The following is a 27,428-nucleotide window of genomic DNA, read 5'->3' on the forward strand; positions in this document are numbered from 1 at the left end:
CTGATTTCACAACAGTAAAACTTGTTATTCACCTTTCTCCATTGTCCGTTCATTGCGCCCCCTGTTGTGGGTCCGTGTACCTACACTTTCACAACACGTCAGGCTGTTAGCATGGATTTGTTAAAGGTAGGAGGACTATTACTTTCCAGGTGCAAAACCACACGCTTGAATCTTGATCTTCCACTACAGCGCACCGAGAGCCCATTCAGACTGGGGGTGGTGCTATTCGGATTGGTGGAATGAACCAGATTTGAGCGGGATTCGGCGAGGTCTAGACGCAAATATGGGTGGAATCCGGCAAGCTTGTGGATCACTTTCTCATTACGTACATGTGCCCACAGCGTAGCTGCAACAACAAGGATGACAACCTTCTTTCTCTTCGGCACCTTCTTGCCAATAAAAATATGCAGGATGCGTTCCCTTCCACGAATCACACACACACACACGCACACACGCATGCACTCTGACGTCCAGATCCACAAAAACTAGAAAGCAATCCAGATTGAATTTGGCTCGAGCTGGTTTGCCAACCCCAGTCTGAACAAGGTCTGATATGCAGGTTCCAAGTCCCAGTAGTTGAAACAGGCTGGTGAGAGTTTCAATAGTTGGATTGTCTTCCTCAGTCATGATGCTCTGCCTTTGGGGCCTATTTAGATTCAGCAGAGCCCCTTCCTGTTAGAAGTTTCATTTTCACAGTTCTCACTTGGCCTTCATGGTTACCACAGCAGCCTGGGGTGCAGAAGACCCCTCTGTACTTCACCCAAATCAGCGATCTTCTACTTGGACCACTGCCCAACACCCAATATGAGTAATAAAGGAGAAATAACCTTCCAACTCCAACACTGTGGAGTTTCTGCATTGTTTATTCTTATGTAGAGTTTTGTGAGTTGTTGCCTTTGTTTCCCCCCTTCCATTTTCTTTAAGACAGCCACATTATTTTGTCGATAATTCACACAGTACCACAGGTCAGGCCAGGTTGGGTCTGAGAGCAGGGATTAGTGCCACATGTTGCCACATCCACCACGCCAGGGACCTGCCTGATTTTGTGGGTCCTGGATGTCAACCTCCAAATCAGACAACCACCCCATCTCCACCACTTGGAAGTAACCATCTATCTGCTGCAACCAGGTGAAACCTGGGTGCGTCATTGGTCTTCTCCAGTCCCTGCTGTCCTCAACACTGAGGTACCTCTGTGGTGTGTCATGCATAGAGAAACATACTACATGGACAAAATGTTGTAGATGTTCCCTCACTGTGCAAATAAGCCTCCATATCTTCGTCTCTCTAAGTAATCATTTATTTGACATAACGTCATTCCACCCAAGGATCCTTCAAACAAAACTAGTTCCAAAGACAACTTCCAAGTTCCTTCTTTTCCATGCTGCCTCCTACACTCTGCAGACAAAAATATCAGGAAATTATCTTTCAGGAATAATCCAGAAATATGCAAATGGGAAACGTAGTGTTCCCCGGATCCTGCGTGCCACGGGTGCAAGACGTAGACCACGTTTCCACCCAACAGTTTTTGTTGCTCAGACACCGTGAAAAGTGAGCATACAGACCTAACAATCTGCTGCGTTCATCCTTTTCTATAACTGTGGTGGATCCAGTGTGGGCATCGGCTTGGAGCGTGCACGCCCACGTCTGGAGTGGATATTACACGCTCCCACTCAATCATAACACAAACAAAGACACACTCTGGAAGATCCTGAAATACAGGAAATGTACGGACACCAGCAGAGTGTATTAAAAGTCTTGGATCACCCTTCTGCATTTCTCTATTTTTACCTCAGAGGACCATGATGGATATCATTAGGAACTACGGCTGGCGTTGCACACCATCCCAAATTCTGAAGGTGTCACCAAACCAAAAATACCTTATTCTATACCAGAGTCTACACTTGTCCTCCACCGCATACAACTGATGTACACCAGCAACACATAAGAAAATTAAAATGGACACACAGAATGCCGGGACTTTTATCAAGACATTAGAGAGGGGTTTGAGTTAGTGGTGGCTCCAGGGTTGTTGGATTTTTTTCTTTGTAGTTGGCAGCATGATTGTGGTGACGTGGTGGCCCAATCTGCAGTAAATGGACAAATACGGTAGTTAGTGAACGCAACCTTCAGCCTTGTCCAACTTTCCCAAAGCAATCTTTTTCTTTCTTGTTTTCAAAAACAACAAATACAACAAACACAACAAACAACAAATACAACAGATGTGGCACTGTAACACATCCACAACAAATGGAGAAGAAGATGTGAGCATGCGCAAAATACACGTGTAAGGAGCTAATCAATGTAGCAGCGGGAGGGTAGAATGCTTCAAAGTGGCAGACTGAGTATATATATCGTCTTTCAATCTGACCTGTTGCATCCTTTCAGCCGTAATCAAAATCACATCTGAAAATTGTTCTCCATCCAGAAATACTTCATTGTCGAAATTGCTTTTGAATAAATGCAGCATTTTTAAAGAAGTCCATTGATATTTTTCAGCCTGAGAAAGGCTCCACTTTGTCCTGCTGCCAACAAGAATTATTTTAAAAGCTGAAAGTCCCTTCTGCAACAATTTCATCAGTGTCACAGCACTACGTTTATTCATGATCAGTATTCACCACAGTCATTCTACATCTCCAGCATTCTGGTCGCAATGAAAATAAATCCCATTAATGATCCACCAAGACAAAAAAAAAGTATGTTAAATTACATTGTTAACAACAACAATGTGTCATTCATTAGGAGCAGCTGATCTTAGAAAGGTGATGCTATGGCATCATCATTTAGAAATTTTTTTATTAAAAGTTTTTTTTACCAGATAGAAACCCATTGAGATCTAGACCCCTTTTGCAACGGTGACTTGACTTCAGACTTCAGACACCTTTATTGATCCCTAAAAGGGCAATTACATTTACACTCCAATTACCTCAGACAAGATACAGCAATTAATCCACAATTATTACTGTAATAATGGCACACATCAAAATTAAAGACAACACATATACATTTGACATTGTTTATGTGCTCTAGACTTGAAGCAGTCCGTCATCTGAATTGAGGCAAAGTGGGTGAAGGCCGCAGCAGGAGGGGCCCACGCGGCCTAGCTTGGGAGTTTGAAGGCTGCAGCAGTAAAAAAAAGAAAAAGTGCTGCCTTTGAGGTGGCAGGGAGGAAGCCAGGGTGAGGGGAGTGGAGACAGACGGGGGGTAATAGGGATGGAGGGGGGAGACATGCGTCATGTGCAGATGAGTTGCAGAGATAGAGAAGAAAGGCGGCAGCACACGTCATAACAGACAAGATAAATGACTACAATAACAAGACAACCATTAAAATACACAAAATACAAGCAATTAAGAAGTAAAACACAAAAGTTTCAGTCACAGTAACAATATACGAGTTTTTAAAAACTGACAGTTTATGATTTAAAACACAGGCACTGTTCAAAAGATTTCCATTGTCAGTTTCTTAAAATAGAATGGAACGCTTTCAGTGAAATCAGCCCTGACAGTTTCAGTTCAGATTGGAGGACATTCCAAGCAGAGGGGACAGAAAAACTGAAAGCTGTCTTTTCTGTTTCAGTTCGAGCACGAGGTACAAAAAAATACAACATATCATTTGAGTGTAGAGCATAATGATTTTCAGTTCTCCAAAGAAAACTGGATAAATAAGTAGGAACCAACCCAATAAGAGCCTTGTAAATCAGGATAAATCAGAAATATTTTTGTGTTGTTTGTCCACGCGAAGACGTGAATTCAGCATTTTCAGGTTTATTCACTCTGGGACCTGTTTTCAGCCACTGAAAATGCAGAGTCCATGTGGATGAAATGTCAATATCATACAAAACTTTTGCGGATATCCTTAAACCCATCTCCGTCTGGACATGGCCTTAGAAGGATGCAGCCCCTGAACTTAGTCTTGAGCTGGGATAATTGCAAGCCCAGACACTCCAATTCCTCACTCAGCTTCTCCCGTGCTGCAGAGCATCATGGGAAAAGGACAATGGCGACGCGGACCATGTGAAATCAAAGTGAGTGTAAAATATGTAAGTTCCCTGGTCAAAAGCAGCCAGATATTGTTTATTCCTAATGAGGGGCCAACAGCTCTGGTGCCACCTATGGACAAAACTGCACAACACAAAACGGAAAGAGAACTCCAGAAAACTAATTGAGCTTTGTGTGATTGGGAAAGCACAACAGATTTTAAAGGCTACAAACTTTAAATCAAGTTGTGTATTTAACACTTTGACATCTGCATACAGAGAGAGAGAAAAATGACCCGGGATGATGGTGATTTTACATTCAAGCTAAACATAAAGCAGCACAGAGCTGTTTGGCCGCCCAGCATTACTCACATCCTTTGGCCGTTTAGTCAAATTGACAGGATGAAGTTGATTTTCTGCGTGATCCACGACAGCCTCATATTATCCAATCACTTCTCTTCATCCATCATGCCCTCCTGCTTCCCATCGCAGCCAGCGGCATGGCTCCAGAAAAGAGTGTAAAAAGAGAGAGAGAGAAAAACATGGCACCAGAACACCAGGTCTTATTACAAACCACAGGAGACGCAGCTGCACCACGGCCAAAATCTCCAAATCTCAGTCCGAGCAGGCTGGCTACTAATTATCGCCTGAACATGCTCGAAAGTAAATTTATGACACTAAGCTGGCTCAGCTTGTGGCGTCACAAATTATCCTGGCAAAGCGTTTTAGAATCCAACAGGCCTGCATGTTTTCGAGCCGAAGCAAACGAGGAAATTATAGAGTGATGAGTGCAAACTCATATGTTTTCAGTTTTGACAGCTTTTTTTTAAAGCATGTTTTTATTTACGTATCATTTTGGTGCCTCTTTGTGTTTCAGTTTGTGCAGCTGAAACCTAAATGTTGCCAGTTCAGTTTTCTATCAGCATCGTAAGACCTCTGCCACAAGGAATTTGTAACAAGGTTTTTGTTTGGAAGTCGTCTCGAAAGGACAGAGCTGGAAATTTCTTTGACTCCTTGCAGTTACTGAATGACAGTGAAGCATATCTGACTGATTATAACTGATGTTTGATGTGGGAATCAGCCAATCCGTATGTAGTATTTGCAGAACAGGCCTAATTACTCCAGCAGCGAACACAGAGAAAGTGGTCCGTTGATACCCAAGAGTCTGCTGACACTAGGTGATTATTTGTATTGTGCCTGTGCATAATTAACCCCCAAAATCAAGTTCATTTGACTCATGTGAGTGCTGTGCCCACTTGAAAAGGTGGTCTCTGGCACGGTTCAGTTGTTCAAGGGCATGGGATGTGATCACTAACAGTACAGGAACATGGATTTTGGATACCAATAATGTGACTGTTGTATTTAAGAATTACAACTAATGTTATTATTACTACTTGGATAGTACAGTTTTTGACCTTTTTTAATTTGATAGTAGCTATAGCCATATTAGCAGGGGTGGTGGCCAAGTGGTTAATGCACTTGGGTTCAGTGCAGAAGGTTCTGGGTTCAAATCCCACCCCTGCCACATTTCTCCATGTAATGAGGAGTTGCGTCAGGAAGGGTATCTGGTGTAAAACCTGTGCCAGTTCAACATGCAGATCCACCTTGGATTTGCTGTGGCGAGCACGAGTGCAAACAAGGGAGCAGCCGAAGGGACTTACAGTAGCTATAGCCATATTGATAGTACAAAATGGCCAGCCCGGTCTCACATTCTTTTGTGCCCCTGTCATCAAAAGCGCCCGCATTTTGTGACACAGTTTTTTATTTTGCTATTTATAATCTTCCCCTTCTCCTAACTCTAAACATAACCATAGCATTAGTGTGTACCCACCCCCCAAATGTTAACCATGACCCCCCCAGACCCCCTCCCTTTCACCTCACCTTTGTTGACCCCATCACAAAATGAATTTGTGCCCCTATTACGATAAGCACCCCATTTTCATACCCCTATCATGAACCCATACATGAATGTACTTTTTGTAACCCTGTCCCACGAACTGCAGTGAGACTGGGTTGAAAATGGCATAGATAACTTCCAGCTATGGTGACCCATTGAAGAGCATCTGGTGCAATTGCTAATTTGTTAGACACAGTTAAAGGCCTTGGGTTCAAAACTCAGTCATGTCAAGTATAAAATGCATATATGATAATCATCATAACATAATTTTGAAACCAGAGAAATTTTTAAGATCGTCACCCCAAAATGTAATGTTGGCCCTACCTATGAATAGAAAACAAAAGATACGTAGCCTCATAATCACATGACCTAGACTGACCAATCACAAAATTGCATACAAATATAATTGTGTCTTAACATTATGGCTGTGTATGGATAACCACTGCCTTTCAATTACTCAAAAACATTGGGTTGAAAGTGGGTCAAGTTTGTCATGTTTTTGATCAAGATTAATCATGGTCAGTGTGCCGCCGAATCCTTCCTCATCATCAGCTGCCGCTGTAAAAAATCTTGTCATGCATACATCATGACTGACCATATTGTATAATGTATCAAGCTAGGATGTGAAAGATGGCCCTCCCCAATATTAAAACAATACTTCATGGTGTTGTTTGTATAACTTATACTGAAATGTATTTCCAGCATGAAAACATAAGGTTGAGTGTTCCGTTTAAAATAAGCAGTTGGACATAGGTTGTCAATCGTTTAAATAGTTTGATTGCGATACTGGAACTGTAACATGTATTTTTTTCCTGACTTAAGTGAAATATAGTTTAACAAAGAAAAAGAAAAAATAAGTTAACAATTTGTATGGCTATTTCTGTGTGGAATGGATGTAAATAAAGAAGTTAAAATAACTTAAATGAAGTAATTGGCTACCTAACAAATAACTTTTAATTTAGTTGGTTGAACTTAATTAACCCTATAGAGGACCACGGTGCCTTAGAGGTTAGCAAGTCAAGTATACTTAGTTTATTCGTGAAAAAAGGTTTAGTGTGGACAAGTAGTGGCTGAGTTGAAATGACTTAAAAAGATCAATGCAGAATGTTACCTTCAATTTTTTAATGTATTATTATTTTATTATTTTGTTTTATTTATTTATTGAGCAGTCCATTCGTTTTCAGAGTGTACAGGCTTATTTTAAGTTCATTTACAGGTGCGTTATTGACACAAAATTATTTTCTTTAGAGGAATATTTAGCAAACACTGTTTGTCCCATGTCACAAAGTTTTGCTCTGCCAGGTTTCCTTTGATTGCTTTATGACATCACAATTACCTGATGAGCTCCTCTGGCAAGAGAATGATGAGAGAATGCACCCTCAGGGTGAGTGCTCTTCTAGTTAGAGAGAGAGAGAGAGAGAGAGAGAGAGAGAGGAGAGAGAGGAGAGGAGAGAGAGAGAGAGAGAGGAAGAGAGAGAGAGAAAACCTTCTCACCTTTTGTTTAGCCAAACTTTGAAGAAAGTGGAAGCCTAGAAAAACTGCTCACTTCAAATGACATAATGCTTTTTCCTTTTCTTTTTTTTTAAGGGGGGGGGGGGGTATTTATGCCATTTTATGTTACAGCTCGTGTGAGTCATTGGTGGAAGATTTGAGAAGAAATATTGCTGTTAAATTAGTTTGGACAGCATGACATCACGGGGTAATTAAAACTGCTTTCTGGAATTCCGCTTCCAATTCCTGAGTTCAGGTTTGTTGGAGGATTTTTTTTTTCCTCGAGCACCTGCGGGTTGGTGTGTGAGTGAAATGTTTTCACTGGACGACGTTCAAACTTTGAAGGAAAAAAAACACGGAGGCTGCGGCATTACGCCATTCTTGCCTCTGTTGGAAAAAAGTGGGATTTAAAGAAGTTTCTTACATGATATGCGGCAGAATAGAAGCGCGCGGTGTTTAAAGCGGCTCCACTCTTCCTGCGCGCTCCAGCTGCGTTTTCGTGGATTTCTCTGAGGACGGACCTTTCCAGCACTATGGTTCTTGGAGATGATAAGTGGGAGAAAAGACGTGATTTCTTTTTTAATATCCAGTTATTTGCCGCACTTTGCACGCGTCTGTTGCCCACTTCAGACGGGAGAAGCGCCTTTTATTGATTCCTCCTCCCGCGGAGCGCACAGGATGTCTGCGCAAAACGGACGGCTGCATTTTCTCTCCTTCACCTAAAAGGTCACCTCGCTGTGGGCAGATAGTGATTGATTACAATGACGTCCTGGCCAAAGCTTAAAGGCTTTTAGGATGAAAGTTGTGAAGTGTCTTGCTCTCCTGCTGAGCTGCTGGACTCTCGTTCACTGCGTCCCGTCCTGGTTCGCTCAGCCGGACCAGACCCGCTGAGCTGCACCACCACCGGCTGCGAGAAGCAGGAGCCGGAGGAGGAGGAGATCAGTCCCACGGGGAGACTGCAGGAAGGCAAACGGTGGCCGCTCCGTGGAAATCCTCAGCGGCGACTCCAGCCAGGATCACGCGCATCCGCGCGGGTCCGCCGTTAATCAAGGGCGAGTCGACTGTCGTTAAAAGCACGTCTGCCGCGGCGACGTCTGCGTCCTCATCGCCGGCGCAGAGGGCGCAGCACCTGGACAGAGCGGTGATCTTAGGGCGCAAAGAGGCTGCGCGCTCCTGGCCCCCCGCCGGGGATGCACACGTCAAAGCGCACGCTCCTGCGGCTTTTAACGCGCATGCAGCTGGGAAAGGAGTCGGGGCGTTGCGTTTGGAGGCGGAGGAGGTGCCCTACCAGGGAGGAATCCTGGGAAACCTGCTTCCAGAGCGAACGCGGGGGCTCCCCAAAGAGCCGCCGGTGCGCAAAAGCAGCAGCAGCAGCAGCAGCACGCGGCTCCGGTGGAGCAGCGGGGCGCAAACTCCAAAAACCCGAAGGCGAGCGAGCGGGAGGCGCATCACAAGCAGCCGCTGGTGATTCCGCACGACTACATGCTGTCGCTTTACTGGTCTCTCTCCACCGGGGACGTGAACGGCAGCGCGCTGCAGGAAGCGGGTTTGGCCAACACCATCACAAGCTTCGTGGATAAAGGTCACGGTAAGCGCATCCTGAAGGGCGCACCTTTAACCTTCCTCTCTCCGGGCAGCCTTTCCACCTGTGGCGCAACACTGATCCACTTTCAGTCTCTGAAATCAATTTACTGGCTTACAAGAAGTGTGTATTAAGAATCAAATCCAAGTTGCACACCTCAAGAACTTTAATAACATTTTTAAAAAAAGGGTTTTTAACCTGATTTCTCTTTGAGAAAACAGTTTGCAGAGGTGGAATATATTTGATTCTGCTGTGGATAAATTAATTGAAAAAAGAAGGCAACACATCTAAAAAAAATCTCTTTAAATGTTAATATCAGTTACCACGCGCTCTTTCTAAGGTCTATAATTATATAAAGCTATTTTACACGAGCTTGTACTGCGTTTGAACTCATCAGCAGTAAAGGACAAGTGGACCAGTTTTCCATGTGGCATCCCTTTTATTTAGCCTTTCTTGATGTTTGTAGGCCCTTCATTTCCAGTATTGCAGTATTTGTAGCACTAGTATTAGGAGGTGCTGCATGCACATGAGCAGTGTGTCCTTCATATGGATGAGCTGATGCAGAACATCACTGACTGGAGAAAGAAGCAGTGCTGCAACTAAAATATTCATTGGGTAAAGCTTGGCAAATATTTTTCATTTCCTGGGTCATGTTTCACACAACGTCTTGGTTCCATCGTAAGTCTGTGGGCCTGAGATCATCTTCCGCATGAAAAGGACTCGGAGTCTTGCTGCTGAGTATCCTGTAGCACTTATGAATAATGTGACTATATTGAAAATAGTTGGCTGTGTGTCACTTCAGGCACGTCATTGGACAGCCTGTTCAGATTGGGGCAAAAGCTGCCATTATGACACCAGTAAGGAATAAAGTTAACCTTCTAAAAGCCGCTTCCATCTCAGCCTCCCCGCTCTTTCATATCAGAAGGATGGGAATCTTAATTTTCTCCTTCTGAGACTGCTTTCAATTTATGCATGCCATGGACTGTCACTGGAGTGTATCCAGCGACCTTTGCTATTCATGGGGCGTAATTTGAGGTCCGAGCAGTGTGCCGGGTGCAAAGGGGTTGCGTTTAGTCAATTAAACATGGGTGTGTTTTGGGCATAACATAAACCAATCAGATTGGCATCTGTCATTAGAGGTTTTCTGGTGAGGAAACAGGAAACCCTTCCAAACACGTCCAGCTGGCAGGAGGCCCGGGGAAGACCCAGGATCCACTGGAGGGATTATTCTCCCAGTTGGCTTGGGAATGCCTGGGGATCCCCCAGGAAGACTTCCACGACTTGGCAGAGGATAAGGAAGTGTGAAATGAGTGCTTATGGTAGGCTGCCCTCATAAGCGGCAGAAAATGGATGAATGCCAGAGTTATGAGTGATGTGTTGCCTTCCATAGGGTTGGCATGGCAGCCGAGCCGGCAGCTCTGTCAGTTACTGCTGATAACTCGACAATAACCGGTGAAGGAGGGTGTTGTAACGGGCCTCTCTGTCTGTCAAAAAGATACCTAAAAACATCTCTTCAGATTTTCACCAAACTTGGTGGAAATATTACTTGTGCAGATATCTTGAGATGATTACGTTTTAGAGAGGATTGAACAGAGAAAATACATTTTCTGCTATATCTCCGCATTCAGTAGTGCTAGAGAGATGATGTAAAGTTTATATTGATCAGTAAAATATTTTTGATAGATTGGTAACATGGATATATTGGAGTGTGCAGGGCATGCAGGGTTTGCAGCAGCCCTCTGGATACAAATGGGAACTAGAGCACCGCACTCATAGAGCGCATACCTCCGCCAACACTAGTTTCCAATTCCATAAATCTTTACCTTGGAAAAAATTTTCAAGGTTAAAGTGTTGTTAGAAGTGGCTTTTCAAAGTTAAAATCAAATATCTACTGAATCCAAAATACGGATCAGATGTGGATCAAACTAAGTCTGTTCATTGAGAGTGTCAGTTTGCACCTCAGTGATTGAGTCACTTTGATTGAGATATAATGCAAAATGTACACCAAATGGGCTTTTAATATTACATTCAAACGTCCACAAAATCCCAATTCAGATCAGATCTGGATCAAACATGTCAGGTGTCTGCACCTCACTTTCAAATGTGAGAGTGATTGGGGCACGTTTGATTAAGATAATGTAATATATATTAAATGGGGTTTTCAATGTTAAACTTAAATGGCCACAAAATGTGTAATCTGGATCAGATCTGGATCGATAGAGGACACCATCCTACACAAGGCTGTCAAATATGAAAGAAACTTGATCTTTTTTGACAGTTATGAATTTTTGAAATTCGTTCATTGTTAAAGATAGGATTTTTTTTCAATTTTCCAAGATTTTTCCTCACTTTGCCCTTTGACCTATGACCTTGAAAATGGAATCACTTCTTTCCTAGCAGGATATGACTATTCAGTAAACTTTAATGACGATACATGAAAATTGTGGACTCCAGACTGTTCACAAACAAACAAACAAACAGATTGGGAACATAACATTAAGATTTGTGGGGAAGCCCGTTCGTAACGTGATGGAGATCAAACTGCGGTCTTGAGGTCATCAGACGGCCATGCTGGTATCAGTAATATGGTTTGCATGTGACCGCGGTGACTAAGAGGAGTTAGTGTGGTGAGTGCATGGTGAGGGGAAGGAGAAGGTCATGGTGTCGTATCCGCAGCAGGAATGATGGGAAAACGAGCTGAGACTGTTCGTCCAACTGCTGGCACTGACTTCAAAGCCTGAAGCGTGATCTTAAATGTAACTTTAGTACGTGTTGAGCTCCCAGACTTCATCGTGCACGCACATGTGGATGTGCACGTGTGTTTCTTTAAGTGCTTTCAGCCGTGCGGTCGGTGCTGCCGGTTTTGGGTGATCTACGGCCTCGGGAGGGTAAATAAACACCGGTCGCAGCGCCCGGGCCTCCTGTGAAATGTTACTTTACGGCGGTAAAACTGTTTCAAACATTGTTTTAAACGTCCAGGGTTTAATATTTTCAAACCCGCTAAGGTTTACGTTTCAGCCACTTAATGTACTTTTCATTGGCCTTATTTGTTTAGTGTGTCCCAGCAAATCACCGCTGACCTCTCTGGATGGTCAACAAACGTTCACCTGATGCCTCCTTTCTTCCTTCAATTCTTACCTCCTTCTTTGCTTCCTACCCTCGTGTTGCTTCCTTCTGCCTTTCCTTTTTTGTTCTGTCCTTCGTTTTCTTATTTCCTGCTTCCCCTCCTTTGTCTTTCTCACTTTTCCTAACTGTTTCTACCCCCTTCTTTTTTCATTCCTTAATTGCATTATTTTATCTTCCCTTCATTTTCTCTCTCCCTTGTTTGGTTTCTTTCTTGAGTACTATCATTCCTTCTTGATTTCTTCTGTTTGCTTTCTTATTCCCCTTTATTCCTTTCTTCTTGATTGGTTTCATCATCCTTCATTTTTCCTTTTCCTTTCATTCTTTTTTAATTTCTTCATTCTATTCCTAACTTCTGTTTTCTTTCCTTCCTTTCCTTTCCCACATTTCTTTCTCTTCCTTCCTTCCTTTCATGCTTTATTTATTTTTAATTTCTTAATTCTTTTTCCTGAATTCTGTGTTTTTCTTTCCTTCCTTTCCTTTCCCACATTTTCTTTCTCATCCTTCCTTCCCTCCTTCCTTCCTTCCTTCCTTCCATCTTTTATTTCTTTTTTTTCTTCTTTCTTTTCCTAACTTCTGTTTTTCTTTACTTCATTTCCGTTTTCCCCCACTTTTCTTTCTCTTCCTTCCTTCCTTCCTTCTTTTATTTCTTTTTTAATTTCTTAATTATTTTCCCAACTTCTCTGTTTTTCTTTCCTTCCTTTCCTTTTGCCACTTTTTCTTTCTCTTCCTTCCTTAATTCCTTCCTTCCTTCTTTTACTTCTTTTTTAATTTCTTCATTCCTTTCCTAACTTCTGTTTTTCCTTTCTTCCTCCCTTCCTTCCTTCCTTCCTTCCTTCCTTCCTTCCTGTGTTGTTATATATGTGTATTTATATATGTCACAGATTGGATCTTATTTCACTTCACATTATCTCAGTATAAACACAAATGTTTCATTCATACATGAGTTTTTGAAATTCTTCATCCTGAAGTGTTGCTCAAAGGAAAGAGGCATTCGGTGAAAGGTCAAGGGGTCACCAAATTCTTTAAGACACTTAACAAGTTTAACACAACAGAATGGATATATGACGTGCATGTGAGACACACACTCTCTCACACACTCATGCGTTTCCATCTGTGTGTGTTCCTCTCGTACCTGAAGCTCTGTCTGCTGAAGCCACATACACAGTTTGTTGTATGTGGAGTCTCTTGAATCACAGCCAATTGAACTGTAGCTCTTTCAGGTGATTTGGTGGTTTCCCTCAGTAGATTTAGTGCAGTGAGCCATCCCCTTCACAGCGCAGTGGCTTAGTGGTTAGCACTGCTGCCTCACAGTGCAAAGGTTGCAGGTTCTCTTCCGACATGGTCCTTTTTAGGTGGGCTCCCTCCGGGTGCTCCAGGCCTTCCTCCTGAAACTGAGTGAGTGACAGTGTGAATGTGTTTGTCTGTATGTGTCGGCCCTCTGATAGACTGCTGTCCTGTCCAGGGTCAGCCCCGCCTCTCGTCCAGTGACTGCTGGGATAAGCTCCGCCTCCTCCCCCTGACCCTTAACTGCGATTAGCAGGTTTAGCAATTCAATGGGCGGATGATTGAACTGACATCCGTGGCTTAGTCAGTAATTTGTCACTGTTTTTGTCCCCTGATGTGTCTAAAGTCAACAGGATGTAGAAGTTCTTCTCATTTAGTTGTTGTTCATTGTTGAAATATGGATTAAGGTTAGATCATCTTGTTGAGATCTGTTTTCTGTTTGAGAATAAATAGAATTCTTGTATAAAGAATGTTGTTTGTGTGTGTGTGTGTGTGTGTTGATTTTATGTCATAAACAATAAAACAGCACTTTTTCTTGCTCTATACTGTATAAATGGACTGCATTTATATAGCACTTTTCCATCTGTATCAGACGCTCAAAGTGCTTTACAATAATGCCTCACATTCACCCCGATGTCAGGGTGCTGCCATACAAGGCGCTCACTACACACCGGGAGCAATAGGGGATTAAAGGCCTTGCCCAAGGGCCCTTAGTGATTTTCCAGTCAGGTGGGGATTTGAACCCATGATCTTCTGGACTCAAGCCCAACACCTTAACCACTAGACCATCACCTCCCCCTTCCTGTATAGAAATTGATTTCCTGTATAGATATCGATACCATGGCAGCACAAGAGGTTAGCAACTTTTCTGCCCAACAACAAGGTCGCGGGGTCGAGTCCACACGTGCGTCATTCTTCATGTACATCTGGAGTTGTGTCAGGAAGGGAATCTGCCAAATCAATGTTTGGATCCGTACAGCACTGACCTGAGCACAAAAGCAAAACGGAAAAAAAGGGGGAAGTCAAAATAATTTACAGAATGTCATAAAAATGCTGCAAATGGAGAAAAGTAAAATATTCTTCACAATGGAGTGAAAGTCAGAAGTGTAAAAACTGAATATACTGTATTATGGTACTAATTCTTAAAAGCTGTAATTAAATGCTTTACTTGAAAAACAGTTCTTAAATGCTGAAATTGAACTGTGGTTATTATTACATGACACCTGAATAGATCCTTGTCATTTGATTGGTCGATTTTATGTCACGTGACATCACTCGTATGCATTTTTGGTGCTATCGGTGCATTTTTCTCCTATCTGTTTTTACACGTCTCCACGACTGTAAACTCACATAGACTGCATGTCTCCATTAGCTTCAGTGATACGAGGAAGCTAAATCCAACAGCCTCCGTGTTCGCGGAGACATCTTTAGCAGCTATTGAAGTCCTGTCAGATTAAGAATTGGACAAGTTCTGGTCATGTTGTATTGCTCGATTGAAGACCGCCAGGTGTGTGTTTGTACACACACCACTGACCTGTCAGCTGAAGTCAGCGAGTCCGGCAGGGCAGAGTGAACCGCTGGGTCCCGTTGCCCTCTGCTTTCTAGTCTGAGAAGAAACACCTGTCTTATTTTAATTAAAATACCAAATGGCATGAATGTTTTTAGGTGTCATACAAAACAAATAATGAATGTTTGTGAGTGCAATGGTAAGAATATTTGCATGAGTTGAAAGATGGAATACACCATTCCACTCAGCTGTGTCCTGTGGAATGGTGTATTCCATTTTTCAACTCGTAGAATATTCTTACCACTGCACTCACAGTCATTATTCGTATACTGGAATCACTGCATGGATTTTAATGACTCTGAATTTTATAATGATATTCTCTGAGTGCATTTTGATGACATTATTACATTTGTGTTGCACTGTGCTGAAAGTACAGCCACACCGCTCCGTGTGCACCTGTGACCATCCCGTCAGATCTCAGAAGTTAAGCAGCGTACTGTAGGTCTTGATTAGGACTTGGCTGGGAGACCAGCAGAAAACATCAGGAGCTGCACATGTGACTCTCGAAATAGAACAGGAGTTACGTCAGGAAGGTCATCCAGTGTAAAACCTGCACCAAATGCCCATGTGGATCTCAACCAGCTCCGCTGTGGCAACACCAAGCAACTGGGGGCAGCCAAAAGCAAAAACAAAATACAACAAAATAAAGTTACACTGTGCCGAAACCGAAGACAACAAAGACATGAAGAAGACAACAGCTGCTCCTAACGAGGTAGACTTAAACTCTTGACACCGGCCCATTTTCCAGATTGTCTCATCATCGCTGTGTTAAAATTTATGTGAACTCTTGTAACATCAAATTCCTCTTACTTTGATCCTTAATCAGATTTTCCAAAATAAAATGCCAGGAAATGTGTGCGCTGTGGATGGCTTCATTCCTCCACAGCAGATGCTGATGGAGCGATGAACGGCTGTGAAGAAGTTCAGGCTCATAATAATAGGCCTGTTTACACTCCAATGTGGTCTCCCAGTCTGGTTTTAATGTACTTTTCAATGCATGCTGAAGTCCTGAATGGGTAGGAGGGGGAATGACGTGAGACGGAGAGATCAGAACAAGAGCTTTGCTGGATTCCATTTGGACATGGAAGCTCGCTGGTTTCCTTCACTGACAAGCAAAGAAAACATTGCACACCACAACATCCACTTCATGCCTCCTGATGTTTTTCTGAGTCTGTGTTTGTGTGTCCCCTGCAGACGAACGAGGGGCCCAGCTGAGGCGGCAGCGGTATCACTTTAACATCAGCTCTCTGGAGCGAGATGGGCTACTGGGGGCCGAGCTACGCATCCTGAGGAAACGCCCGTCTGACCCTCGCAAGGCCTCAGCAGCGGCAATGGGATATACGACTGACGGAGGGGGAGGCGTCTTTCCGCCATGTCTGAAGCTGTATACTTGTGCTTCAGGTAAGCAAAAGGCCGTTCTGCTCCAGACGAGGCCCATTGAGGATCTGGTTGGCGGAGGCGGATTTGGAGGCAAATGGGAAGTGTTTGACATATGGAAAGTCTTCAAGAGTTTTCGAAATCAGCCAAACCAGCATTCCCAGCAGCTGTGCTTTGAACTGGAGGCTCTGGAGCACAGAGACGGTCGGTCTATAGATCTGCGAACTCTGGGATTCGCCCGAACTGGGAGAACCAACAAGGAAAAAGCTTTCTTCTTGGCATTTGGCAAAAGCAAGAAGCGTGATCTTTTCTACAATGAGATCAAGGCACGGTCAGGCCATGACAACAAAACTGTCTACGAATATCTCTTCACTCAGCGACGGATGCGGCGAGCCCCTGCTACAAGGGGGTCCAAAAAACCTCAGCTGCAGGCGCTTCCCCAACACCAGGCAGCGAAGACGCAGGCGAGACTGAGGTGTAACCGCAGACGGCTCCATGTGAACTTCAAGGAGATGGGCTGGGATGACTGGATTATTGCGCCGCAGGAGTACGAGGCCTTCCACTGCGGCGGAGTCTGTGACTTCCCCATCCGCTCCCACCTCGAGCCAACCAACCACGCCATCATACAGACCCTCATGAATTCCATGGACCCGGAATCTACGCCACCCACATGCTGCGTCCCGACACAACTCAGCCCGATCAGCATCCTTTATATTGACTCGTCCAATAATGTCGTGTACAAGCAGTACGAGGACATGGTGGTGGAGTCGTGTGGTTGTAGGTAGCAAAGAAAGGCGCGGGAGGGAAAAGATCAAAGCTAAAGATGCACGATAGATGCTGAACCTTTTGTGGACAAACTCTAAGGGATGAATGTTCAGTGTCGTGCAACAGAGCTCAGTCTTCAAACTCAAGTGGACTAAGAAAGACAGACTGTTTAAGACTAAATGCAGAAAGATAAACTCGAAGGTGATCATCTTTAACGCCCGCTCATTAAAACGTCTGTGTAATGTTGATGTTGGTGGTGATGAGCAAGATCCATTGTTCTCTCTTCAACCGCAAGAAGCCAAAAAAACAAAAAACAAAAAAAAAAACAGACTGAAGGATAACAGACACTTTTTAAAAAATAAAAAAAAATCAGATTAACAAAGTCTGCTCTCATGTTAGTATTAAAGTGTTGTTGTTTTTATTAACTGCTTATTATATGTTGCTTTTCCTATTCAGAATTGTATCTATTTCTAGAATGGTGTAAAAAATCTGCATATGATAGAAATGTTGTACTCAAAGATGCCCTTTTTCAGCACTTATTTGCCACATTGTGCCTTTTCCCATTCCGATGGAGGATGAGGAGTCTTTTGTATGCCTTATCCCAGACTGACCTTTTTTTTTTTTTTTTTTTTTTACAAAGCATGTGAAGAATTTCTGATGTATAAATACAAGCCAGTGATGAAGTGCTAATCTGACCTGCTCCAAATGTGGGAAAGTTGCGTAAACGTCTCTTCAATAAAAAATGTCTAATTGACTGAACTCCAAATTCCTATCAGGGCGATCCACTGCACTCTCAATCTCTTCAGACTAAACTATTGGAGGAATCTGAATCATTTTAAGATGCTAAGTCACATTTAACCCAATAGTGTCTGATATGAAACTGTACATCACCTTATGTTATGCCAGGGCCGTCTAAGTGAGGCTGGTCTGCAATTCTAAAAGGCTAATTATAGCTAGTTAGGTTGTACAGTAAGTAAGTAAGTAAGCCCTGTGTGGTTGTCCCCTTATTCTGCTGTGTTAAGTGGATGAGAGTCGACAATTTCCCTTGCACAAGATGCCAGTCCAGTGAAGGTTACTTCTCCAGAAAAAGCTGGTACCTTCAAGGTGACAAAAATAAACCAGAACCCATAAAAATTGTAATAAATCCTACAAAGACCCAGCAAATTTCAGCCAAGACATGTTGGGGAAATCAATCGGAACAATCGTTTTGACCAAGACATGTTGGGGAAAACGATTGTTCCAATTGACTTCCCCAACATGTCTTGGCTGAAATTTGCTGGGTCTGCTTGGGTCTGGGTTTGCTTGGTCAACCAAGGAAAACATATTTTGCCTGGGGGCCTATTTCGCCAACAAATCATAACATTTGGAGCATAATTTCAAAAGAACATGACTGTTATGCAAAGCGACCAAAATAGCTGAAACTTTGGGGAATGATCATACACAGACTGAAGTTTAAGTCCAGCCAATTTCAAGAAATTTGTTGGACCTTTGTAGGATTTATTACAATTTTTATGGGTTTTGGGTTTTTGGGGGGGGGGGGGGTGTCACCCTACTAGGTGGACTGAGACTTTGGAGGTTCCTTGGATACCACTGGAATGACTTTGTGCCACACGAACGGGTGCTTGTTAAGACTAAGATGAGGAGTATCACTTGCATTGTGAGGGAACAACAACTTCCACATTTGGCCATATGGTGTGTTTCTCTATGCATGATCCAGAACATAGGTACCTGAGTGTGACCCAAGTGGCTCGAGAAGGTCAAGGGGACACCTGCTTTTCATCTGGCTGTGGGAGACAGATGGTTATTTTGGAGAGGTGGGGATGTGCTGGTTGTCTGCCAGGGTGGTTGCTATCTTGGACTTAGTGTAGTTTTGTGGTGTCAAGGGTGTAGAAAAGCACGGGACTAGCACATGCTCCCAGACTAGCCTGACTTGCTGGGACATTGAAGATGAAGAGTCATCCTGGACACAGACAAATAATATATTGGTAAAAATGTATATCAGAGGGTGCATGTCCTCTTTGCAATCATCCACTCCACCAGCTGATTCCACTGATTATCTGATTCCATCTGCTCAAAGTGATGTTGATCAGTGAAATCACCTGGTGGAGTGGGTGGTTGCAAAGAAAACCTGCACCCTCTTGGCCCATTCTGGAACAAGTTGAATACCCCTGATCTACATATTGATAGACCAGCTCCAAACCCACTGAGCTACCTGCTGTACAGGTTGTATATTCAGGCCATGTCAAGGCAGCCCAGAGAGACACACCATGAAACACACTACCATGAAACACACCTTAGAACTGGAATATATTATAGAAGACATACCTTACTGAATTTTCATGTGGTCATAATGTCATGGCTGATATCCCCACACATTGATGCTCCTCATCTTAGTCTCCCAATATAACCATTCATTTCATGTAGATTCATTCCAGTGGTATCCAGGCCAGGGAGGGATTGACCACTGCACAGGAGTGCCCAAGTCCAAACAGGAGGTGGCTCATGTAAGACATCTAGAACGTCCTTCTCCTGAGACTGTATGTTGATGATATGAAAATGACCTTAATTTTATTCTACATCTGACAATTGTAATTATACCCAACATGGCTTATATATAATTCCCCATAAATAAATAAATAAAGCTTTTTTATGAAGTCATATTTCAACCCTGCAAGGAGTGAAAGTTTGAAATTCATGATGTAATTCCAGCTTGATTATCTCGTTAAAGCTTCAGAAGGCAGAGCACGAAAGCTTCCAAGCTCTACATGGCAATGACATTTTAAGTGTTTGAAAACTATGTGGACTTGCATAACATGATGTCTGCAAACTATCTGGAGCACGCTCATGTTTACCAACCCAGATGGTGAATGAAGATCAAAAACAATAAGTCTGCAGTGCCTCACCTAACCCCGTCTCTTACATAACTTGTAATTCAAACAGGTACAACATGAAATGAAGTGCAGATTTAAGTGTCTGTCCTCCACAGAGTCTGGAACATTGTGAATGTTTGTGTTGGTTAATAAATACAAGTAGTGAGTCTGATGGCAGGACAAATTACACCTTAACGGGTCATCACACGACTAAAGGCCCCTTCACACAGTGTGAATATGTACAACTCCAGAGCGACAACCATCAGAGCAGCTGGTATGTGTACACCACAAAACATTGCGCCAACGGGCAGGCGTGCACGATGCTGGTGCGACGGTTCAAGCACGCGGGAACACAGTGCCACCAGCTGCACGATGTGGTTACACATGGGATTCGAACCCGCACCTTCCAAAAGCTCTGATTGCAGTCAGAAACTTTACCAAATGAGCTGCCATCGCTGTCCTGTAAAAGGTGCTGAAGACTGTCTTATATCAGGAAGCACATGGATGTATTTAAAACATAAAAATAAAAATGATGCACCATATAAAAACATTGCATTGTATTAAATCTCTCTCATCAAGTGGGCAAAACAAATATGATCCGTCTGTTCCACTGTAGATAATCCATGGTCACTGATGTACAGTCATGAAACCACACGAATGAGAAGCAGTTCACTCATCTCATTCATGTTCACATCTGCTGGCGTGTGTCCTGCTGGCCCGCACGCATCTTGCTATATGTCTTGTGAGTGGCGCGCCGCAGCACACTGCATCATGTGGAACAGCGCTCACATGGGTGATGTGACAGATCGCCCATTGTGTGTTATGATCTGACGGTCCGTTTCAACCTGGGGGCAACCTGTCCATGTACGCGCTTGCTGCAGCCCATCGCCACAGTGTTTTTATTTTTGTCCACTTGATGACAGCAAACAGACACACACGCATCACAGTGGTCAGTTGTTAGTCCATGTCTGTCAGCAGTACTGTCCAGCTGGGATGTCCAGACTGACAGATCTCTGCTTCTGTCATAGCCACACCTCCTGTCAGTTCAGCGCACACACCAAAGCCACACTCGTGGGGCACTTAGACAAATTTCACTGCGAGTACGACAGTGAATGTTTGCAGACAGTTGTTGTGCCAAGAGTGTAACTGGCTACACATTTTCTAAGTGCCATGCGAGCAGTGTTAGATGTTTGTGCATGTCACCTGGAATTTGTCCGACACCTGCCGCGAGAGGGTTCGATGGGTTCGGACAGCGCACACTCTGTCTTTCAGCCGCTGGTGTGCGCAAATAGTTGTAGAAACAGGTGTACAAGGTACTGGAAGCAACCACGAAATTACACGGTTTGCATACGATTCGTTGCACTTAATACACAATTCAACCAAATTCACTCTATGTGTGAAGGGGCCCTAACAAGTGAAGAATACTACATCAAATTATGGTTGTTTCTGAGATTTAGCCTCTGTTTGCTGTTGACTGATTTATTTACTATGAATACAGTGAAACAATCTGAGCAGGTAATCAAGCAAACAAAACAAATAATGATCAGTAATTAGTACCCCCACAAACTAACAGAAGAGGGGTGTTGATCTTGGGTTCTTTGGTTTTAGGTAGCTTGTATTGTAAGTCCCTTCGGCTGCTGCCTTGTTTTTTCACTCGGGGTTGCGTCGCTACAGCAGATCCAAGGTGGATCTGCATGTTGATTTGGCACAAGTTTTACACTGGATGCTCTTCCTGATACAACTTCACATTACACGTAGAAATGTGGCAGGGGTGGGGTTTGAACCGGGAACCTTCCGCACTGAAACCAAGCGCACTAACCACTTTTCTACTAGACCTTTGTGATATCATAAGGCCAGGTCTTCTTCTATTGGAGACAAAAAAAGACTAGCTAAAACCTCAATATTTAATCTACAGAATTTCATCAGATCTCATCCCGAACAATTCTGACCCTCATACCTTTAATTTTACTATTTCTAATCCCCCCTTCTCCTAAAGCTAACCATAACCATAACGTAAATGTCTTCCTTCCCCTAACCATAACCATAACACCCCACCCTGTCACCCTGCATTTCGTGCCCCGTCATGAAATTAATTTGTTCCCCTGCCACAAAAAGTCTATGGGTTTGTGACAATATCAGGAACTCATAGATTAACTGACTTTTTGTAATGCCATTGCGAACTGCCATGAGACTGGTTTGTCTAAAGCATATGGTCAAGCCAGTCTTTCAAAAATGGGCCAATTTTTGTGACATGGGAACGATTTCATTTTGTGACGAGGGCACAAAATCTGGGGTGATGAGGGGTGTGGGGGGGTTATGGTTAGGGCTAGGGGAGGGTATAGACAATAATGCTATGGTTATGGTTAGAGTTAGGAGATGGGGAAGACTATAAATAGCAAAATGAAAAAAACGCTTCATGAAAATCGGGCGCTTTTCGTGGAGGGAGCATGAAAAAAATGTGAGACTGGGTTATCTAAAGCATATAGTACAAGTGCATTTGGGTAGTGCCCAACTCCACTTTACATGGAGTGCATTCTGAGCAGAAAGTAAAGTGCACTGTGCAAAAGGGTTGTGCTTAGTTCATTAATTATGGTTATATTTTGGGGGCATGCTAGCTGCCTGTCAACATCCAATAAACCTTTTGGACTGATAACTAACCTGAAGAAAACAGGAGTGATGCTTCAGCCTGCACCAGGGCTCGTACTACCAGCCCCTCACATTGTGATTCAGGGCACAGAGCTCAACAACATAGAGAGCTTTACCTACCTGGGAAGCACACTGACCTCATCTTGCAGCATGGACAAAGAGGTGTCGAACAGGATTAAAAACACAGGGTCCTCCTTTGGCAGGCTCTAGACATAGTTGAGGGGGGAACGTGGCATCAAACTTAATAAAACTGGCAGTATACAAGGCAGTCATCGTAACGACCCTACTTTACGGCTGTGAAACATGGACACTGTACCAAAAACAGCTAATAGCGTTGGGCCAATTTCACCTCCGTTGCTCTGCGCAAGATCATTGGCATCTCCTGGACAGACAGGGTTCCCAACACAGAAGTGCTCCTACAAGCAAACATGGCCGGCCTTGTAAGCACTCATTGTGAAAGCTCAAACTAAGATGGGCTGGACATGTGGTACGCAGTGGTGTCAAAGTACACACATTTGTTACTTAAGTAGAAGTATAGATACTGCAGTTTAAAATCACTCTGGTAAAAGTTGAAGTATCAACTTGACCTCTTTACTCAAGTAAAAGTGAAAAGTATGTGCTCCAAAACCTACTTAAAGTATAAAAGTATAAAGTAACCTTAAAAAAAAAAAAAAAAAAAAAAAAAGTAGATGCCACTATATGAATTGAAAGCTTAATTTAAAAACCTGATTCGTTCTACATGTGGCCCAAAACCCAAATTACCCCCCAACACCACCTGCACGAAAATGTTTCAATTCTAGAAGCTCTGAAATGCAATCTGGGACTATTCCAGACAATAAACTGGAGTGAGTGCAGCATCCATTTAGTGAAGGAAACAAACAAAACAATTTTCCTTATTCAAATTCATTCAGGAGTATTCTACTAGGATGCAGCAGTTTTCTAGTTTGGCAGATAGTTCTGGAGGAAATAACTAAAGAATTAACACATTGAAAATATGGTTTGACCGAAACAAACTGTCATTAAATAAGACAGGGATGAAGTGGAGGTGTAAGAGTCACTAGGTGTCACAGGAAACATTTATTTATTATGTATGTATTGTTAGTTGCTTTTATATTTTCTGTTGTGTTTCTATTCAGGTTGTTTTTGCCTCTCTCTAAAATTGTATATAATAATCATTAGATTATTAATATATAAACAAAAATAAATTTAACAAATATTACAATTTGAAAACAAATGCACCCGAACGTGACGAGAGCTGCTTAATGCTAACTTTTAACATTGAAAATGCCATAGACATGCTAACGCGTTAGCGTCGCTCCCGTTTTTAAGTTATAAAATACATCTATCAACTGTTTCAGAAGACCATAACAGATCGGTTTAACATAGAAAAGGTAAATAATACTCACAGAAGTAGGCTCTTTAGGGTTTTAGCGGGGGGAAATTAAGCGAAAGAAAGAAAGAATAAACGAAGCAATAGGTCGAAGCATTGCTTCAATCTGCGAACCACTGCTTGGATTGGTTCACGGTTCAAAGCAAAGCCGCGCTGCAGAAAAGTTGATTACAGGCGCACATGACGTGAAATATATATATAAACATTAAACTGAAGCCAAGAGTAACGAGGCTGTTTGTTTTAAAAATGTAAGGAATAGAAAGTACAGATACTTGTGTGAAATGTAATGAGTAGAAGTCAGAAGTAGGCAGAAAATAAGTAAAGGAGTAAAGTATAGATACCTAAAAAGTGTACTAAGTACTTCGTTACTTGACACCTCTGGTGGTACGCATGGACGACACATGACTCCTGAAGACAGTATTCTACTGCAAGCTTGCTACCGGCATGAGGAAGTTTGGACGCCCCTGCAAGCGCTTCAAGGACTCTTTGAAGTCATCCCTTGCTGCATGCAGTATCTCTCATCATGAATGGCAGTCCATTGCCACTGACAGATGTGCCTGGTGCCATGCTGTTGATGAAGGAATAAAAACCTTTGAGGAGAACAGACGAGATGACTTGGATCACAAGTGGCAACCCAGAAAGGAAGAAGACCCCGATCCAGCACTACTGTTGGTATGCCCAGTGTGTGGACACATTTTGCACTTCAGCTTTTGGGCTGCGATCTCATCTAAGACACCACTGACATCATCATTGCCCTATACGATGGACATCCAAAGAAGAGGGGGTTTTGGGGGCACAGCACACATTACACCAGTCAACCGCATGTGTCATTCCCTCTCCTCTTGGTGTCCAATTCAGAAGAAAGAAGTGAAAGGTTTTCTGCAAAGAACAGATCTGTGTGCAAAGTGTCAAAGCACACAAGCAGATCATTTACAGGAGCGCCTCACGCTGGCAATAGTTCATCTTCCTCCATCTCTGTGCACTGTGGTCCCCCATTATAACATGCAGGACATCACCTTGCTGTTCTCTTGGTGCTCCTGGCTTTAGAGGAAGGAAACGGTGTAAAAACATGGTACAAACCAGAGTGTTTGACAGTTTTGTATTTTCTTATGAGATTTTCCTTTTATTTTTGTTTTAGTTCAGTTTGTAGAATGATGATGATGAGCGCTGATGCATTCCATCAGACATGCAGTCTTGAACCGTCATTTGTAAGGCGTATCTGACTAGTGTGTCGTGTACGTAGCTGAAAAACTCCCTTATACTTCATGACTCCATAAGCTCTTCCCAGGAAGACATGAATGTCACTGCGTATTTAAAGACCGTTGTAATGGCAAACAGATAGTAACTGTTCGATTGCAGCTTTTCACCATCAATAAACCTTCTTGGGTGTTGATTGCTGTGATTTACTGTCTGCCTAAGTACAAGGACAATTTTATTTCTGAATTGGGTGACTTTTTATATGCACCATTATGAGAGGATTCTGTTCGTAGGAGATTTTAATCTTCATATCTGTTGTGAGGAGAAGCTGCTGGCTAATTACCTTATAAACATTGTTGAGTCTTTTAACTGTACACAATCTGTGTCCCATCCAACACATCAATGTGGACATCTTGTTTTAGGTTATGGGTTGTCTGTTTCAGTGAGTGATATCAGTTTTAGGCCATTCACTGATTTTATTTGATATTTTAATCCCTAATTTATTAACCTTAGGTAGAGAAACAAGGACAATGAAGCTGTCCCGATATATCAGTCCTGGTGCATTAGAAGTTTTAAATTCGAGGTTGCCAGCCGTACTAAAACCTGTCTTTTGCCAGGAAGTCTCAGCGAGCTGTCTTACTGAGAATTTGCACAGTTCACCAAGGGTTCACTTGATTCAGTGGCCCCTGCAAAACACCATGAAGGGCCCAATAAGAGTCACACCCCCTGGCTAAATGAGGAACTGCCAACCCTCAGGAAAAGTTGAAGGAAACTTGGAAGTCAGTGGCATCACTCCAGGCTTGAGGTTTTCTATCAAGCTTGGAAAGACAGTTTGATTTCTTACCAGACATTGATGTCAACTGTGAAAGCAGTGTATTATTGCAACTTGATTATGAATAATAAGCAAAATTCGAAAATGCTGTTTGACACATTTTCTAGGCTTACACAGTCCAAACAGTCTGTTTGCAACACTGATTTGTCTCCACACAATTGAAGGACATCAGACCTCAAAATTACTGAATCCTCTTGTGTTGAGGTAGAGTATTTTGTTGCTAGGCCGTATATGAAAGGCACACTTTACATGACTTTGAACTTATTTCTCTGGCTGCCCTTACTAAAATCGTCATGGCATCTTATTTATTGGACCCTCTGCCATCTTGGGTTGTAAAAGACATATGGCCAACATTAGGGCCTTATAGACTGAACATTCTACACTCATCACTTTCTTTGGGAGTTTTCCCATGTTAAAGAAGTCAAGTTTTGGATACTGACTTCTTGACAAGCTATAGACCAGTATCAAACCTTACTTTCTTGTCAAAAAATGTTTGAGAAAGTGGTCTTAAATAAACTGGAGAAGTTTTTGTCAAGTAACAAACTTTTTGAACCACTTCAGTCTGCTTTTAGAGCAAGTCATTCCTCTGAAACAACTATAAGTAAGATGGTGAATGAACTCTGGCAGTGGAGTCAGAGTTATCTTCTGTTTTGTTATTATTACACCTTAGCATTGCATTTGATACTGTGGACCAAAAGATTTTGCTGGATAGACTGGAAAACTTCTTTGGCATTTCAGGCCAGGTCCTCGAGTGGTTAACTTCATACTTGTCAGACATCTTACTGTGTTCTGTTTAATAATCCTCTCTGAGTTGTGCATGGTCAAGTATGGGGTTCCACAGGGTTCTGTTTTAAATCCACTGTTGTTTTAATTGTATCTAGCACCACTGGGTCAAGATTCTACTTTCGTTTCAATTGGATTTCAATTGTTATTCTGATCATCGGCAATTGTATATACCGTTGGCTATGAATGATGGTTCTGAAACATATAAATTTGGGGCCAGTCTACTGCTGTTAAGAGCTGGTTATCAGCAAATTTTTCTGCTCCTTAACTCAGCCAAGACAGAAATGCTCATATTGGACCAGCAAGACAGAGTCACTTTTATGATACTTTTACTCTGTCTTTGGATGATTGTGTTAAAGTTAAAATCTTGTTGGTGTTTTTTTGCTAACACACTATCCTTTGATTCTTGTACTAAAGAGGTCACTAGAATCTCTTTTCCATTTGAGAAACATCGCTAAGGACCCCTTCACACACAGTGTGATGTTTGGTCAAATATGGTGAAACAGTTCAAATAGTGCACCACGAACATCGCACTGATGGGCAGGCGTGCACGATCCTGGTGCGAGAGTTCGTGCATCCGACAGTGTATTTTGAGCAGGAACAGTGCAAGGTGCACCACATCGTGCTGCTTATGTAGAATACAACCC

At 42.7% G+C, this 27,428-nt stretch overlaps 1 protein-coding gene and 1 long non-coding RNA gene across 2 annotated transcripts; one reads left to right on the forward strand and one right to left on the reverse strand.

Moving 5' to 3' along the window:
- Positions 1–1,254: 1,254 nt before the first annotated feature.
- On the reverse strand, positions 1,255–18,463 carry LOC117506405. Its single transcript, XR_004559458.1, has 3 exons — positions 18,375–18,463; positions 17,671–17,674; positions 1,255–1,266 (listed from the first exon to the last, which is right to left on the reverse strand). It is a non-coding gene; the product is annotated as an uncharacterized LOC117506405 (long non-coding RNA).
- gdf5 (growth differentiation factor 5) lies at positions 7,781–18,182 on the forward strand. The gene is given in 4 exon segments (XM_034165906.1): positions 7,781–8,222; positions 8,224–8,615; positions 8,618–8,950; positions 16,116–18,182. Coding segments are annotated over 4 exon segments (1,758 nt in total). The 5' UTR covers positions 7,781–8,157; the 3' UTR covers positions 17,084–18,182.
- Positions 18,464–27,428: the final 8,965 nt, after the last annotated feature.

This window comes from Thalassophryne amazonica, chromosome 3 (genome assembly GCF_902500255.1).
Source record: "Thalassophryne amazonica chromosome 3, fThaAma1.1, whole genome shotgun sequence".
Taxonomy (NCBI): Eukaryota; Metazoa; Chordata; class Actinopteri; order Batrachoidiformes; family Batrachoididae; genus Thalassophryne; species Thalassophryne amazonica.